The sequence below is a fragment of the Ahaetulla prasina genome, chromosome 10 (assembly GCF_028640845.1).
Source record: "Ahaetulla prasina isolate Xishuangbanna chromosome 10, ASM2864084v1, whole genome shotgun sequence".
NCBI lineage: Eukaryota > Metazoa > Chordata > Lepidosauria > Squamata > Colubridae > Ahaetulla > Ahaetulla prasina.
In genome coordinates this window covers 26,460,479-26,476,857 of record NC_080548.1, presented here as the reverse complement: position 1 = coordinate 26,476,857, position 16,379 = coordinate 26,460,479, and the positions used below count along the sequence as shown (strand labels likewise).

Here is a 16,379-nt window from a genome sequence, read left to right as displayed (position 1 = left end):
CAGCTTCAACAGTTTTATTGAACAAGAATCATCCATGCAATAAAAGGAGAGGCCTGTCCAGTTTGCATCAGGGGACCAGGAACAATAGGGGCCAAAGACGGGGAAGGGACACAGGCTGGAATAGAGAGATAAGAAGGCAAGATACATGCCCTGCAAAATGAAAGCTTTTACGAATGACACACTGAAGTAGGGCGGAAACCCTGCGAATACACAAACAACACTTAACTCCCCACCGACCTTTGCCCTCACTTGCTATTCCGATGCCAAGGAGTTTCATTGCCCCCCACTCCCACCAGGAGATTGCAGATTTGAACCCTTCCTTGTTCGAAAGACCCGGCACAGCTCTGGAATGGGTACAAGAGAAGCTCTCCCATCTAGGCCAGATCCCTAAGGGACAAGACCCCCATTTTGAACAGGACGGTCCTTTAGGGATGCCAAGCCAAAAACCTTGCATTTTTTTCCCTCTTAAATCTTCCTGGCGCTACCGAAGGAGTGCACCTCCCTTCTCCGGAGGACGTATCATCCTGGGCCACGGCACGAGGGGGCAGAGACCCTGGTCTGCTCCAGCTCAGGGACGGAGCTGCCTCTCGGCAGTTTCCAATATGGAGACACTGTGCTCATGCCAGCAGCCGGCTATACTCGGAGAGAGCAGAGGATTTCTTGACGCCATCCCAGATGCGGGCTGCATAGTGGAACCTGGGGAGGGGGAGAAAATATCAAGACTCCGGTCAATGTGTATTAGGTGAACGTTCTCCATTATGGTGTGGACCTTCACTGGCAAAGCCTACGCTGTTTTGATACAGGAGGTCTGGAGCACGTCAATTAGCTTCCTCCTCCAAGGTGGGAGACGGAGGATCTTGTTGTGACCCAGCAGAGCTGGCAGCAGATTCAGACAGTGAGGAGGTTGGGAAGGGACATGGGCCAGTCCTGGAGCCTGAGGAAGGCTCTGATGAGGGCTCTGCGTCGGAGGCAGAGAGGGGGCCAGGGCCGTCCGACAGTTATCAGCTGCCTTCGGAGTCAGACATCAGTGAGGCAGACGAACAGTCCCCAGTGTGCACATGCGCAGAGTTGCCAGACGAAGGGAACAGTTAAGGAACAAGGGTCAACTTGGGAGTAAGGCCACAGGTGGAAGATGAAGGGCCCCTCCCATAGGGAATAAAAGAGGAGCAAAAGGAGGGAGTGTTTTCAGGACACAATTAGTTCATTACTGCATTCTTGCCAAGTATTGCGGTGTCTGAAAGATATCGACCTGGCCACTCTCCAAGCCTGATAAAGGTCGGTAATTGTGAACTGTCTTGAAAGATTGTGGGAGAGGAAAGACTTTGCTGGAGAGGAATTCACTGTAAATTAAATAAAAGGGGTTTATCGGGACAAGGACTCAGCTTCGTGCTGCTGGAGAAGCCTAGATCAGAACAGATCTGATCTAGGATGTTCTGTCCCCCTCGCCTCAGTCCGGGAGACACGAGCGATGACTTAATTAGCCGGCAACTATCAGCTCTGGCAGCAAACTAGCGAGCGTATGCCAAGTGTCTCCGTTATCTCTCTTGATGCCGGTGAGTCAGCCAGGAAACCAGGAACAAACAGTACTTCAACTCAAGTTCTCTCTCTCTAAGCAGTTGATTTGCTCGCCACGAAGTGGTATAGCAGCCCTTGCTGCTTTTATATCCTGTGGGGTGTGGCTCCATGACTCAGCACTTCCTAGGCCTGCCCCACCCCTGCTTCTGTTGTTCCTGCCTCTCCTGCCTATGAAACCTAGGGTCCAGCCAGGCCTGATTGCCATCATCTGGATCTGGAGGCGTGGCCTGGGGGGGAGGAAGAGTCAGGGGACGGAGGCCTCGTTATCTCCTCCACCTGGCCTGCCTCTGGCTCCTGGAGCTGAGCCAGGGAAGCCGGTGCTCCAGAAGTAAGTCCTGATGGCCCTTCCCCCTCACTTTCTGAGTCACTTTCTGGCAGGGGGCCCGGCTCGGGGGGCGCAGACACAACATAGGATGTCTCGGCGGCCACAAGTCCCATTGGCCTTAGCTGCAGTTAAACACATGCTTACCAGTTCTTTTCTGTCAGGATGGTATGGGAGAGCTGAGGCCGGGACATGGACATCATCTGGCTTCGAAGCTTGGCGATCAGAGACTGGAAACTGGGGTGTCCTTTGTATCCAGGAAGGAGGGAGAAGAGAGGGCCACTTCCTGAGGCTGTCAAGTAAATGGAAGACTGGGTGTCTGCTCCCCTTTTTATGGCATGGCCAACAAGTACATCCTCCCAAAAGACTGTGAATAATCCCACAGGGACATGGAAGCTACGGCTACCACCCCCACGTCTTTAGCAAGTTTTCGTAGGCTCTGAATATTGAATCCCTGCCCAATTCAATATTCAAACAAATGGGAAGCCCCAAAATTCCATAAAGGATTTTATTGGGACAGAACTAATGCAACTCTATGTTGAGCAGAAATCTGTCGGGGGAAAAAAACAACCCTTGTCTTTTCCTCTCTGTCTCTCATTAAAATTGTCTATTAATCACTTGTCCCTCCCTAGTAAAATGCAAAGGTCGGATCAGATTTTCTTGGTTTAGAAGAGAAACAGCATGCTGTGGTAGATATTGTACCGTAGTTTTTCGGACTATAAGACGCACTGGTGTATAAGACGCACCAAGATTTCAAAGAGGTAAGTAAGGGGGGAAAAGGGGTTGGTTTTTTTGCTCCCCGGCCCCCAAGAGCACTCCGCAGGCCTCCCAAATCCTCTGCACACCCTGTTTTTGCAAAAAAACAGGCCCATTTTTCGCAAAAATGGGATGAGCAGGGCAGGGCTTTGGGAGGCCAAAAATGGCTGTATTCCGTGTATAAGATGCACCAACATTTCCACTCTCTTTTAGGAGGGAAAAAAAGTGTGTCTTATACTCTGAAAAATACAGTATATATGTCTAAGGGAAACAAAAACCCCAAAAGTAAGAAATGGCAGTATCTCCTCTCCATGTTCTGGCTACAACAACCCATACAAACGTCCACAATGAAAGCAACTGTCGTTCAAAGTCAGATTGTTCTAACTAAGTGGGTATCTTAAAATTCAGGTTTGTCATCTTTATGTTTGGGACAAGCCGTGTTCAAAACGTTTCAAGGTCAACATATTCCAAAACTGTAAGGCCTGGTTCACGGTGAACCTGAAGTGATCTGACTCCAGAATGTGGTTGGACCACCCTGTTTTTCAGTCAGAATGAAAGTTAGGATGTTTTCAACTCTTGAAATGTTTTGCACGTTTGCTCTGCCTGGATGTTTTATTTGGAGAGGAACCGGTCTGGAAGAAGGAAAAAGAGGAGCTTTGCATTCTGACGGAAGGACGAGAAAAAGCTGGGAAGTGAATTCTCGGGACTCACTTGCTCTGGGTAGCACGTCATCTGTTTCGGAATCCATGAAGGGCAGTAAGAACAGGTTGACCTCTGTGTCCAGGTAGCTCTGTGGCAGGCCAGGGAATATGTTACATTCAAGCATGGAAAGAGTACCTGGTAGGAAAAAAGGGAACTTCTAAAGTTTTCCTGCCTTTTGCCAGGCTGAGCCTTCCAGAAAAACGTAAATTCAAGTTTCTATTAGTGAGTGAATCTATCTATCCTTTTTTTTCCTTTTTTTCCTTTCCTTTTCTTCCTTCCTTCCTTTTTCCTTCTTTCTTTTTCTTTCTTTTCTTTTTCTTTTTCCTTCCTTCCTTCTTTCTTTTCTTCCTTCCTTTCCTTCCTCTTTTTTTCTTTTTTTTTAAATTTCTTTCTTTTCTTTCTGACTGATTCTACACATCATCTAGTGCAAGGGTGTCAAACTCCAGTGGGGTGCTTAGATCTGGCCCGCGAGGCTGCCCTGGAAACACCAAAGGACCCGGCTTGTGATGCCTTCGCCAGAGAAAATGGAGCTCGTGAGGGCTGTGGGTGCCCCCCCCCCCCCTGGAGCTCTATTTTCGCTGGCAGAGGGTTGCAGGAAGCAATCGCAGGGGAAAATGGAGCTTGGGAGCCTGTTTTCAGTGGCAGAGCGCTCGGGAGACCACAGGTGCCCCCGACACAAGTAACGTTGAGCTGGCCACACCCACTCCGGCTCTTGAAGGTCAAACACAACCCTGATGCGGCCCTCAATGAAATAGAACTTGATACCCCTGATCTAGTGGCAACAGCATCTGAGCATCGAACGACAGCCACGAACAATTGTGGTCATCAGTTAGAAGACTTAGTTAGTTCCTCCCCTTCTGGTTCTCTCTACATTTGATCCCACACACCAATCCGGAAGGCCTTGAATTTTCCCCGCGGTCTCCCATCCCACAATTCTGCCGGAAAACACATCGCTCCAGACCTGCCTCTGAATCAAAAGTATATACTCCAAATCCATGCCCCAAATGCTTTGATCCAAACACAACCCTTCCGATACTGGTTGGTCCTTTCAGGAAATGTTTTGCACATCTTTTGTAAAAGACCCGTATTGCCCTAAAAACCACACAAAGAAAGTCAGCACCGTTTGCTTACTTATCTTTTTTTTTTCTTTTTTTGCGAAGCGGTTTTCACACACAAGATTTAATACTGGATGAATTCCTCCAGAGTCCATGGCAGTGTCTCATTTTCCTCACATTGGTATCAGAGCCTCAGTTTGAATTGCGTTTCCATTCAAGAACTGCAATCCAGTCCTCCAAGCGAATTGGAAAGCAAGTCCTTACCTTTGTATTTCAGGTGTGAATGCATCATAATCTTGTCAATAACGAGATGCATCTGCTTTAGGTTCCGAGGGCAGAAGTTTTCTCTCTTGGCTTTGTTTTGGAGAAAAACTAGAGATGGGGAGAGGGGGAAAAAGAATGAACAAGAATCATGAGTTCAGGGCCCTTGTTCCCTCAGCTTACAACTTCATGTAAATTCTTGCCTTCTACAAGTCAGGGCTCAGCCAAACTAAAAAGGAAGGTTTTCTTCTGATTTCCTAGTAAAAGGTTCTTAGTGGGACAAGTAAGCAACCTTCCCTGTGTACAGGAAGATTCTATACGATGACAGAATCTAGAAATCTGCAAGCGAAGAAGTTTAATTCTCGTGCAAGAAGAAAGGAGAAGAAGAAGAAAGCAACTAGAAAGCAATAGCAGACTTATATACTGCTTCATAGCGCTTTATTGTCCCCAATAATCTGGGGTCTCATTTTATCGACCTTGGAACAATGGAGGGCTGTGTCAACTTCAAGCCGGTGAGACTCGAACTGCCAAACTGCTGGCAGTCGGCAGTTAGCAGAATTAAGACTGCTATAATTAAGACTGCAGTACTGCATTCTAACCACTGTCCCACCGGACATCACAGGTGTCAGGCCCCAAGAATCAAGAAAGACAACACAGAATTAATTTATCGCTCCTCATCTTTAAAGAGAAACCTGCAAACAAATTAACTGCAGCATTAAATATATACTCTTGAGAATGTCTAGGGAAGAGCTGTCTTCAACAGGGGTTCACGGCCCTTTGAGAACCGGGCCACACAAGTGGCGGGCGAGCGCACAAAGCTTCATTTGCACAAGGGGCAAGTGCACGCACGAAACCATCCCTTCCCACCACATTGCTGTCACTGCTGCCAGTCCGCAGAGCCAGCTTGATTGAAGATCACTGATCTTCATTCTCTTCCTCCCAGTCAAGCTATCTAAACTTAGCGGCCTCTTGGCCCTCTGGATTACAGCCCCTCCCTCCTGGGAATCCAGACTACATTCCACCCCACACACAGGAGGGGACTATAAAGAGGGACTTGTGGTGATGTCCTTCTGTTTGGCCTCTCCTAGTCCCACCCTCCCCCACCCCACCCCTTCTTCACAATTTTCTACTTTGGCCACCCATCACTTCCTGTCTTCCAGCCCAACACCACTTCGTTTGGAGACAGGACAATTACAGAGGAAAAAGCTTCTGTTCTTCCATACCAGGGGTCGGCAACCTTAAACACTCAAAGAGCCACAATGGTCCTAACCAGAAGCTCCCATTCAATTCTGGAGCCGACCCAAAGTCCCATTCCCCCCACCATAGAGTCTTCTCCTAGCGTGGCGTCCTTTTTCCTCTGCTGACCAGAAATCCTCTTCCCCCACCATAGAGTCTCATCCTAGCGCGACATCCTTTTTCCTCTATCTGTCCTAACCGAAAGCCCTATCAATTTTGGAGCCGACCAGCAACAGGGAGCTGCAGCAAAGGAATGAAAGAGCCGCATGCGGCTCCAGAGCCATGGGTTGCTGACCCCTCTTCCATACCGATGTGTGGGTAGTATTCGGTCCCCTCATCAGAGCCAGAGGAGCTACTGGATTCATGGCTGGGAGATGGAGTGGAGGGCTTTACCATTTCAGCTGTCTGAAGGAACCTGCAATGGAGAAGAAAACCCTTCAACGAGCAGTAATCTTCCACAGTCAGAGGAAGGATGGCAGGATTCTTCTGTTACACTTTCCTAATTTTGTCACTCCAAAAATATCTCACAGTGTTAATCTTGCCAGGAAAGTTCAGAGAGGGAAGACAGATTTAACAATGAGATATAAAAATTGAAGGTGGAAGGGGGCACACCGATTTAACCACATATATAGCAATCACCCAGGAAGCACATCCCACTGGTTTCCGTCTACTGGTTGGCATTAAGGTGATCGGTTACGTTTCCTCAAAGATCTAGAAATAGAGCTAAACTAAAACAGTTACACATATTATCAAGCTGTCAAAATTTATCAGTCTTGCCATTATCAAGAGACCCCCCACAAAATACCTACATTCAGAGAATTATAATATTTAGTGACATCTATAAATAAGATTTGAGAATTCAAGCTTTGGTTTAAAAGAATAAGTTATATACCCAATTCTGGCCTTAAGCACAGGAAAAATGGATTATTAAAAGACACTGGACTTAAACAGTTGACTATACTTCTTTGTTCACAATAGGGCAGGGGTCTCCAACCTTGGCAACTTTACAACTTGTGGATTTCAACTCCCAGAATTCCTCAGCCAACGCATGCACAAGGTTGGAGACCCCTGCAATAGGGCACGTTCCAACCCATCTCTCACCTGTATAGGCTCAAGTCAGTAAACCAGTCTTGTACCACAATCACCACATGGCAGACAGTGAAGAGGAAGGCAGCGATCTGAAGGGACTAGAAAGAAAGAAGCTTCAAGTAACCAGGCAAATGGGCAGGAAAAGAGCCTCTGGGTGCATGCCAAAAATTGTGGCCAAAATTCTTGGTCTAGAGCTGCGTTCACAAGAACAAAGGATCTCTCTGTTCCTGAACTGATGACATCATAACCATTTAGGGGATAATCACTGAGGACCCAGATCGTTGGGCGCAATGTGCTGACTGTGTAAAACCGCTTGGAGAGGGCTGTAAAAGCACTACAAAGCGGTATATAAGTCTAAGTGCTATTGCTATCGCTATCATTTAAGAATGGCGAATTAACTGAAGGTGCAGTCCAATGAAATAAAAGTTACAATGAAGAGAAACTGCAAGACTAAGATAAATAATGTAAGGAAAGGAGGAACGCAGGATTATGATGTGGCCAAAGGTGGAAGAGTAGAAATTCCCACAATGTCAGAATTAGCGGAAATTACAAAACTAACCAGTTCGGACAGAAAGAAAACAAAGTGGTTTGTTTAAAAGATTGGAAGGCTTTAATGGAGTTTTTGCTAAAAAAAAAAAGAAAAAGTGAAACGATTTATAGATTTTATTACTGAAACAGAAGAGAACTAAATAAGGGATTAAAAAATTTCTGGGAGTTAAGAAGGAAGGGAAACCATAGGTTTGTTAACATCTGTTGAAAAGAAGGTTGGAAACAATTGCATTTCAAAATTTTAGGGTTTCCTTCTTTTCACTTTTTTTTTTCTTACACTATTTTTTTCTCTCGTTTTCTTACAAAATGTCTTTTCACTTTATAGAAAATCCTCAAGAAACACAAAAAAAATAACAAAAAGGAAAGGAAGGTTTGTTGTCCCTGTGTTTTCCAACTTCCATATTCCTTCAGCAGCGAACACATACGGATCAGGGCCCTCACCATTTCCATAGCCAGATTTGCTCTGGTGTTTAGCTGAACTGAAAGTGCTGCAGGTATTTCCCTATAGCCACCTGTCCTCTGCTCTACAAAAGATAACATGGACCATTACCTGCATCTCAACATAGGTATGGGGTAGATTGTACTCCGGTGGCAGCTTGCGGTCATTATTGATCAGGTGATCTAGGATGGAAGGACTGAGAATGGGCTACAAAAAAGGAGAAGGAAAACAATGGGCATTTTTTAGCTATCATTCCTTAGCCAAAGTAACCCAAGTCCTGCCCTCAGTTCTCATAGAAAGCTAATCCTCCCTCTGGAGAAAACGGAACGGAGGACAGGAGTCCTGAATACAATTTGTACTAATGGATATTGTTTGTGTAACCAGCTCTTGGGAGCAGCATTTATACTGAACAAATAAAGAGAGCGCCAATTTGGCCTCGTGGTAAAGGCACCAGACTGGAAACCGGGAGATTGTGATTGTGAGCTAAAACAAATCACAGAAATATCACCACATCCACCAACCTGAGTATCAAGGAAGATGATTCGCTCCTGAGTAATAAAAAAATCAATGCCACTGGTCTGGTTGCCCCCGCGCTCTTTGATTTCTTGGCTCTGAGTGCGAAACACGTACGTCCTACAAAAGGGGGGGGGAAACATTCATAGAAAAATGAAGGAGGGCTGAAAATCTACCGCATTATGGGTTAAAGTTCAGGGAATACATTGGTTTGCTGAACCAGTGTGGTGACACACCATGTTCAAATGTTCAAATATTTAAAGAGCAAATTGGCAGGGTCTAGAGTTCAACGTCTCGGCGAAAGGAAGGAAACGGCTATGTCAGCTGAAAATAATAATTTAGGTATTTAATACAGGAATATTCAAATAGCAAGGAAGATGAATGAAAATTGCTGAACTAGTAATGGACACTGGCCCCATTTTGGTTTAATATCCATATATTCTTAATATGGTATGGTAAAAAGGATTACAGTCTAAGGAACCTGCCAATAATATGGAACATCACAGGGACAGAATTACAGCTCAAGTAACAGCACACCAGAACAACTAGACACAAGAACATTTTTTCCCCAATGCCATCACTCTGCTAAACAAATAATTCCCTTAACACTGTCAAACTATTTACTAAATCTGCACTATTAATCTTCTCATCGTTCCTATCACCCATCTCCTTCCACTTATGACTGTATGACCGTAACTTTGTTGCTGGTATCCTTATGATTTATATTGATATTGTTTCCTGATTGCTTATTTGTATCCTATGTCTATCATTGTGTTGTACCTTTGATTCTTGACAAATGTATCTTTTCTTTTATGTACACTGAGACCGTATGCACCAAGACAAATTCCTTGTTTGTCCAATCACACTTGGCCAATAAAGAATTCTATTCTATTCTATTCAAAGGCAGAAAAAGAAAGGCACCCTAGATTTACAAACCTTCACAAATTGTGCCTGCATTAGATCTTATCAATGCAATGGAAAAACAAATCAATATTACTTCATGAGATCTAACTTTAACAATATGTTTAAAAATTAAGCTGAATTATTTCCCATAAGTATCATTCTATGTTTTTGTTGGTTCCTTTTTTTCCTGGTTCCTTTTCTTGCTACACTAAAGCAAGAAAGAACTTCCAAACATAACACCCATTAATGAATTAAGAGTCCCATAACAATCTTATTTAGTTCACTTTCAAAGCTCATTGCCAACTCTTTTTGATCAATCTGGTATCCAATGGCAAGACAGTTCCTCTTCCTAATGCCCACCTACCTCTGATCTTCTTCAGGTTGATTGGCTGATAGCAGTGACATCACCATGGACTTCCCAGTACCTTGTAGTCCTAATACCCCAACTACAAGCACATCTGTTTGGTCCAGGAGATACTAATATGAGAGAGAGAAAGAGGAAATGGGGAACAATTGTAAGCATAACATCTCATAAAGGTATGGTGGTAGTTTGATATATATTATCTATATTCTAAAACAAAATATAACCCACTTATATTGGCTAGCAATGGTGGAATTTATCAATCTACTATTTGTTTGTTCACACCCTTTTTAATCTTGTTCATTTTTTCCCCCCAAGCTGCATTCCAGCCGAAAGTTAAGTTACGTACAAATATTTAATAAAATCACTTGTGATTCCAACCTACTTACAACAAATAGCTTGAGACAGAACGCACAGTTAATAAAACCAAAAACCTCTCCACGTAGTTTACCAGGAAGTCAGAGGAAAAACCGATTAAAACAAAAAAGCAAACAAAAAAGACATTCAACAGCTTTGGAAAGCAACTGGTCCAGGACAACTAGCCAGATCAAAGCAGGGTTTCCAAGAAACTTGCAAGAATGGGAGACACAGAATACAAAAAGAGCAAGCAAGCAAGCAGGAAAAACTACCAGATAGTCCAGATACCTCAATTGCACTGTCACACCAGTTCATCTGATCATCCACCAGCTTGATGCTATGTTTCATCTTCTCGGGGGCTAACAACTTTGCCTGGCCAACCACAGCTAGAAAAATCAGCAGGCGACAACTTAATCCACAAGCTCCCCATAACAACAATATATAGTAATACTATATCGCCCGTTCGCTCCCCTGTTGATTATTTAAATCCAGATCGAGGGCCAGCAGCAGTTCAGGAGGCAGGTCTAAATCATGTAAAGACATACCGTGCCTGCCCCTGAACTGCCAGGAGAGATGGTCCTTTACCAGCTGCCACAGATACAATGCCTTCATCCAAAGAAGTCGCCTTTTGTGTGCCAGACTTACGATCCATGATGCCGCTGGATGCAGTCGAGCCCATGCCCCGATTCTGGATCTGATAGACTGGCTGGGTGGGACGCTGGCCTTCCTTCTCCACTTTGGCCACAGCTGCAGGGGGCTGAGCAGACACCTCTGTGGTTCCAGCAGGGCCTTTGCCTTCCTCTCGGGACTTCATCAGCACAATGGGCTTTTCCATGGCAGGAGCAGCAGCAGGTGCTGGGACAGGGGCAGAGGCTGGAGCCACCTTGGACTGTGAAGACAAGAAAGTCAAGATCCAAAATCCCTCTCAGCTGTATAGAGCTCCCTTTCCTGAGAGCTCCTATGTCCCACTGCCTTCCCCAGGAGGGAAGCTATCTATTTACCAGATGGCTTTTTTTAATTTGCTTTTTTCTTTTAACTGTTTTTTTACAGCTTTCAAATAACTTTTTTCCTACTTTCAACAGCTCCTTCTCTATAGGATGCCTAAAAGAATTGGATCAGGCGAGAGACTACTCCAAGTGTAGGTATGTTTCAGATTCTGTGTTCCCTCATTTCCTCGGTAGGGAAAATACCCCATTAATAATATGAAATAAGAAAGTTGGGGATAAGTAGGAAGAAAACAGAATACCTTTCTCAATTGGTCTCTTTCAAACATTAAAGTGGTGAGGGAATGTATTTAATAAATTAACAGAGTTGCCCAATTTAAACAATTGTGACTTTGGGCAGTATAAATCAACCAACCTACCAATTTCAGGTAGTCCTTAGCTTACGTCCAGTTGCTTTGCAATCATATGACAGACCCTGAAAAAGCTATGTACAACCCATATTTGAAATTCCAACGGCCAGCCTCGCCCTGCAGTAACGTGACCACAATTTACAATATTTGTTGCCAGAAACTGGTGTTTATTTTCAATTTTCGGCAAAAACACCCTATAGCAAACAGTGGGTTCATTTAACAAGCACAGCATTCACTTAACGACTGCCACAAAAGAAGTGGCAATATCAGGTGTGGTCACGTGATGACCCACTTAAGAACCATCACAACTTACAACTGAAATTTGAGCTCAATGACAATCATAAGTGGAGGACTATCTGTATATAATGAAAAAAAAAACACCCAAGAAAAATCAATAGGAATCCAAATTTCTATTATACTCATTCAGGCTGTAGACGTTAAATCTACTTGGCCCCAATGCGTGAGAGAAGACTTAGCAGCTAAATAAATCTGCATGGTTATCCTTGAATGAAGAAACCTTCACTGGCAAACCCTGGATCCCAAATGATTTATCAGGTATTCTTATAAAACCTAAAAGTCTCCTACCTACCCTCTCTGCTGGAGGTTTGGCCAGAATGATGGGTGTCTTCTGCATCATTGTCCCCACTGGTTCATCCATCGGTTCCTACAATGAAATCAAGGTCAGGCTCAAAGTGGATCCCTGCCCTCATGGGCATCCCAACTGAAGTGTAGAGACTTTTACCCGCCGGTCCCGATCTCGGTCTCGATCCCGGTCCCAGGGGACATAGTCGCGCTCTCGCCCTGGCCCAGACAGGCTTTGGTGACCCAGTTCCTTCTCCCGGTTCCAGCGACGGCGTCGTTCGTACAAGCCAGGTTGACTGTGCCCTGACTCCGACATGTGGCAATGGGATCTGGGAAGAGAGCAAGAGAGTCCATCTGGGTTCTGAACGATCACATGAGTGACGAAACGTATGATCTGTACTCGGAATGAAAAAGTGTGACATTTAAGATGGAGCGATGGGGAAAGATCACCTGAAAGCATCAGGAGGCTTTTGAGTATGAGGAGCAAAAGAAAAATTTAATCTTGGAAGCAGTGTAAAAGCCTGGGATGTGGGCTAACGATACACACCTCTGTTCACTATTCGCTAGGGGAGAAATTGCTTGAGTCCTCAAAAAACAACACGGGTAGTTGTTGTGATCCGTCAGCAGCCTACAGAGCTGGCAATGGAGTCGGACAGTGATGAGGCTGAGGTGAGGCCAGGGCCATTGGGAAGTGAGGTGCGGACTCCAGAGCCTCCAAAGATTGATAGTAGTGAGGCAGAAGAACAGGAGGAGCCTGTTCCTAATGCACGCATGAGAAGAGCTGCCAGAAGGCAAGAGCAGCTCAAGCAAGGAGGACGACTCGGGAGTAGGGCCAAGAGATGATTGGCCCCTCCCATAAGGCTTAAAACAGACCAGCACCGGCGTTTGAGCTTTGCCGGAAAACAACTTTGTAGCTGCATCTTCTGCTCCGTCTTCTGCTTCGGGTACATCTTTGTTTTTGTGGCTTCTGGACTTTTGCCAGGAAGGGCCTTTGGCAGTTTGCCTAATTGGACTAAGGTTTGTGAGATAGCTGAGGAATTTGTATTGGGAGGCACTTGTTTTACTTTGAGTGGAATGACACTGGGAATGAAGTAATTCTCAGCTGTTCGAATAAACTTTGTTTTTCCACGGACTAAGTTCATTACTACCTACTTGCGCCTGGGTCACAACAGTAGTCCTTATTTAGTGACTGCCTTGTTTAGCAACTGTTCACCGTTATGACTGTGATGAAAAAGCAACTTCGTGGCCAATACTCATATTTATGATCTTTGCAGGAAAGCAAAGATCGTCAAAAGTCAGATCAGAAGCAGTCATGGTTTCACTTAGTGACTGCTTAATAACCAAGTTTCCACTCCCAATTATGTCACTAAATCTGGACTACTTTCTACATGGTATTCATGTTATGTGAAAGTCAGACTTTTCCCTAGATTTGTGTCCTCCATAAATGTAAACCAGACTGGGGAAAACTGAGCGGGCTTAGCTGTGAGTTCTAATTTTTTTTTATTTTGATGTCTTATTCCTCTTATTATATTGTATGTTTGACCCATAAGGGATGGAGGAAGAAATACCATCTTTAAGGCAGTTTATAATTCTGAAATAAAATAATATGCTGCACAGAGAGAGAGATAACATGCAATCTCCCCTACATTTTTGTTATTATAGGTTGGGGGGTTTTTTTAACTCTTTTTGCTGGTCGTTCTTGGATTATGTTGTTTAGCTTTGTGTTTTAATTGCGTTATGATGCCCAATGTCACATGCATGAGGTGGACAGCTATATAAATTCAATAGCTAAGTAAGCAAATTATAAGTGACCTAAATAAGGCAGAACATATCAGGGAAGCAGAATGCAAGCAACTAATAGCATGATTTTTAGTATTATTAACTGAGCATGTGCAAAGTGCTACAGTTCTGATGAACCATCACAGATCATCCAAAGTTTGGGATTAAAAAACACAATTTCTAAATTTGGGATTAAAAAACAATTTCTAGGAAGAGATGGGCCTATAACAATTGGCGGAGAGATACACGTCCAGAGGGTCAGATACTGTTGCTAAGCAACCGCTCGTGGACGGATACGAGAGAAAGAAAGCAGCCGCCGGAACTATCTATCTCTCGCGGAAGGATAACGCTGTCTTTTCTCAACGTTCGCGGAAGAATATTGGCGCACTGAACCAGGAACTACCTATTCTCAGTCCCGCAAAGCAATACCTGAGCAGCGGAGTCCCGAAAGCCGATACGAACCTCGCTTATGGAAGAAGCACTCCGGCTCAGCGTCACGTAAAGCAGAAGGTAGCGTCAATGGGGGGAAAGTCCGTTGCGAGGCGAATGGGATTAGCGATGTGCGGTCACGGAAGGAAGCAGAGAAAGATCCTCGTCGGCCACCGTTGTTTGAGTTAGCACGCAGGCGCAGGAGGTCATCACTCGTCTTGAGCGAGAGCACCGTTAGCTTTGACTTGGCGCATGCTCCCTCTCCACGTCAAACCAGTGTGTTGGTTGGGAGGCCGTCAACGTTTGGCAGTTTCGCGCGTACGCATGCGCCAAAAGCCTACAAAGTATCAACCTAGAGGGGTTTAGACCGGGAGGGGCGTGTTTTGAAACCGGAATCTATTGGGTGGATTGGAGGCAGCCTTATTCCTACAGTCACAGCGCCATGTAGTGGTGGAGGTGGGAAATTAACGATAGCCTGGATTACCACTCTGGCTGAGGACGATGGTATTTGTAGTGCAACAAAGAACGTTTATCAGGTTTTTCTGGCTGTTCACGCCATAGAGAACTTCATGGTTATGAGTTACTAAAAGCCATGAAAAGAAACATAAGTTTTGTAGTAAAAAAAATATATAGAAAGTGTAGTCCAGGCTCTCAAATCCGGGCTGCACAAATCAGGACATGATAGCAAAAAGGACACATAAGTTTTGCACCTTAAAAGCTCCCAGCCGGATTTTTAAGACTCTGATCCGCTAAACCGACTTCTGTTCCAAAGCATGCATGCTTCTTCCAAAGTGAAGTATGCGGGGGAGTGGAGGGGTATCTTGCAATTGTAAAACCCAATGTATTCTAATATTGTGGAGATCTGTGTTTTGCAACCTTAGCCCCTTTTTTAAAAAAAAAGTTGGGCGGATTTTTCAACTCCCCCCAAGATTTCTGGATTGGGAATTTGGGGAGCTGAAGCTCGAGAAGTAACTGCTGTGGATAATTTGCAGGTGGTTTTGTAAAGATAGACTGAAATAGACCTGGAAGGTACCTTGGAGGTCTTCTAGTCCAGCCCCCCCTGCTCAAGCAGATCTGGCACGCCCAACCCTTGCAAATGAACATCCTGCAGAATTTCCTTTTCAGAACAGGCTTGCATTGGTAGTTATGGTAGTAGACAAAAATATCGAGCAAAACCACCCTCTCACCCAGGAAAACTCCTTGGAACTGGGGTCTCCAACCTTGGCAACTTTTAAGACTTGTGGACTTCAACTCCCAGAGTTCCTCAGCCAGCTTTGCTCTGGGAATTGAAGTCCACAAGTCTTGAAAGTTGGTAAGGTTGGAGACTCCTGCCTTGGAAAACATTGGAGGGGAGGGGGGTGAATCCCAGCCCAGTAAGATATTACAGGGCTATTTAGGAAGAGAGTGGGAAGAAGAGGGTAGAACAAGAAGCAATGGTTGGAAACCGATCAAAGAAAGAAGCAACTTAGAACTAAGGAGAAATTTCCTGACAGAACAATTAATCAGTGGAACGACTTGCCTACAGAAGTTGTGAATGCTCCAACACTGGAAATTTTTAAGAAAATGTCGGATAACCATCTGTCTGAGATGGTGTAGGGTTTCCTGCCTGGGCAGGGGGTTGGACTAGAAGGCCTCCAAGGTCCCTTCCAACTCTGTTGTTATATTATATTATATTATTACTAAGAACTTGCAATGCTCAGCTCTTGACCTTACGGGAGCCACCTCCAAGAGCAATGCCTCAAATGCCCTTCAGCCAAAAGGACCTCTGCCTGCCTGCCTGTGTGTGTGTGTGTTTGGAAATGGCAGCAACCAGTTCCAGGCACAAAACCCAGCTGGGTGACCTTGGGCCAGACTCCCCCCCACCTTTCTCTCCATCCTCAGAAGCAAACCATAACAAAAATTTTGTCCCGAAATCTTGCCAAAAAAAAAAAAAAAAACCCACCCCAAAACCCTGCAGGGATTTGAGATCCGTCCATCCCTCCCTCCCTCCGACCTTTGGCTTATTCTGTAAAATTGCAGCAAGGGAGGAAGGAAGAAAGGAAGGAAAGACTACAACTCCCGGCAGCCTTTGCTCCTTCTGCGCGTGCGCGCTCCCTCTCCGCTCCCGGGGCTGGAAG

The 16,379-nt window shown here is 45.0% G+C and overlaps 1 protein-coding gene across 3 annotated transcripts; it reads right to left on the bottom strand.

Annotated features, from left to right (window-relative positions):
* On the bottom strand, positions 1–14,571 carry SMG9 (SMG9 nonsense mediated mRNA decay factor). Of its 3 annotated transcripts, none has more exons than XM_058195584.1 (14): positions 14,263–14,571; positions 12,215–12,383; positions 12,062–12,136; positions 10,764–11,007; positions 10,407–10,504; positions 9,765–9,877; positions 8,506–8,617; positions 8,096–8,191; positions 7,009–7,094; positions 6,216–6,322; positions 4,675–4,782; positions 3,365–3,490; positions 2,045–2,189; positions 1–696 (listed from the first exon to the last, which is right to left on the bottom strand). In XM_058195584.1, the coding sequence occupies exons 2-14, from the start codon at positions 12,368–12,370 to the stop codon at positions 618–620; spliced, it is 1,545 nt and encodes a 514-aa protein (XP_058051567.1). In that variant the 5' UTR covers positions 12,371–12,383; positions 14,263–14,571; the 3' UTR covers positions 1–617. The 3 variants fall into 3 exon arrangements, with proteins under 3 accessions (XP_058051567.1, XP_058051566.1, XP_058051568.1); XM_058195583.1 differs by having other exon boundaries at positions 14,296–14,570; XM_058195585.1 differs by lacking the exon at positions 8,096–8,191 and having other exon boundaries at positions 14,296–14,571.
* Between the last annotated feature and the right edge of the window lie 1,808 nt (positions 14,572–16,379).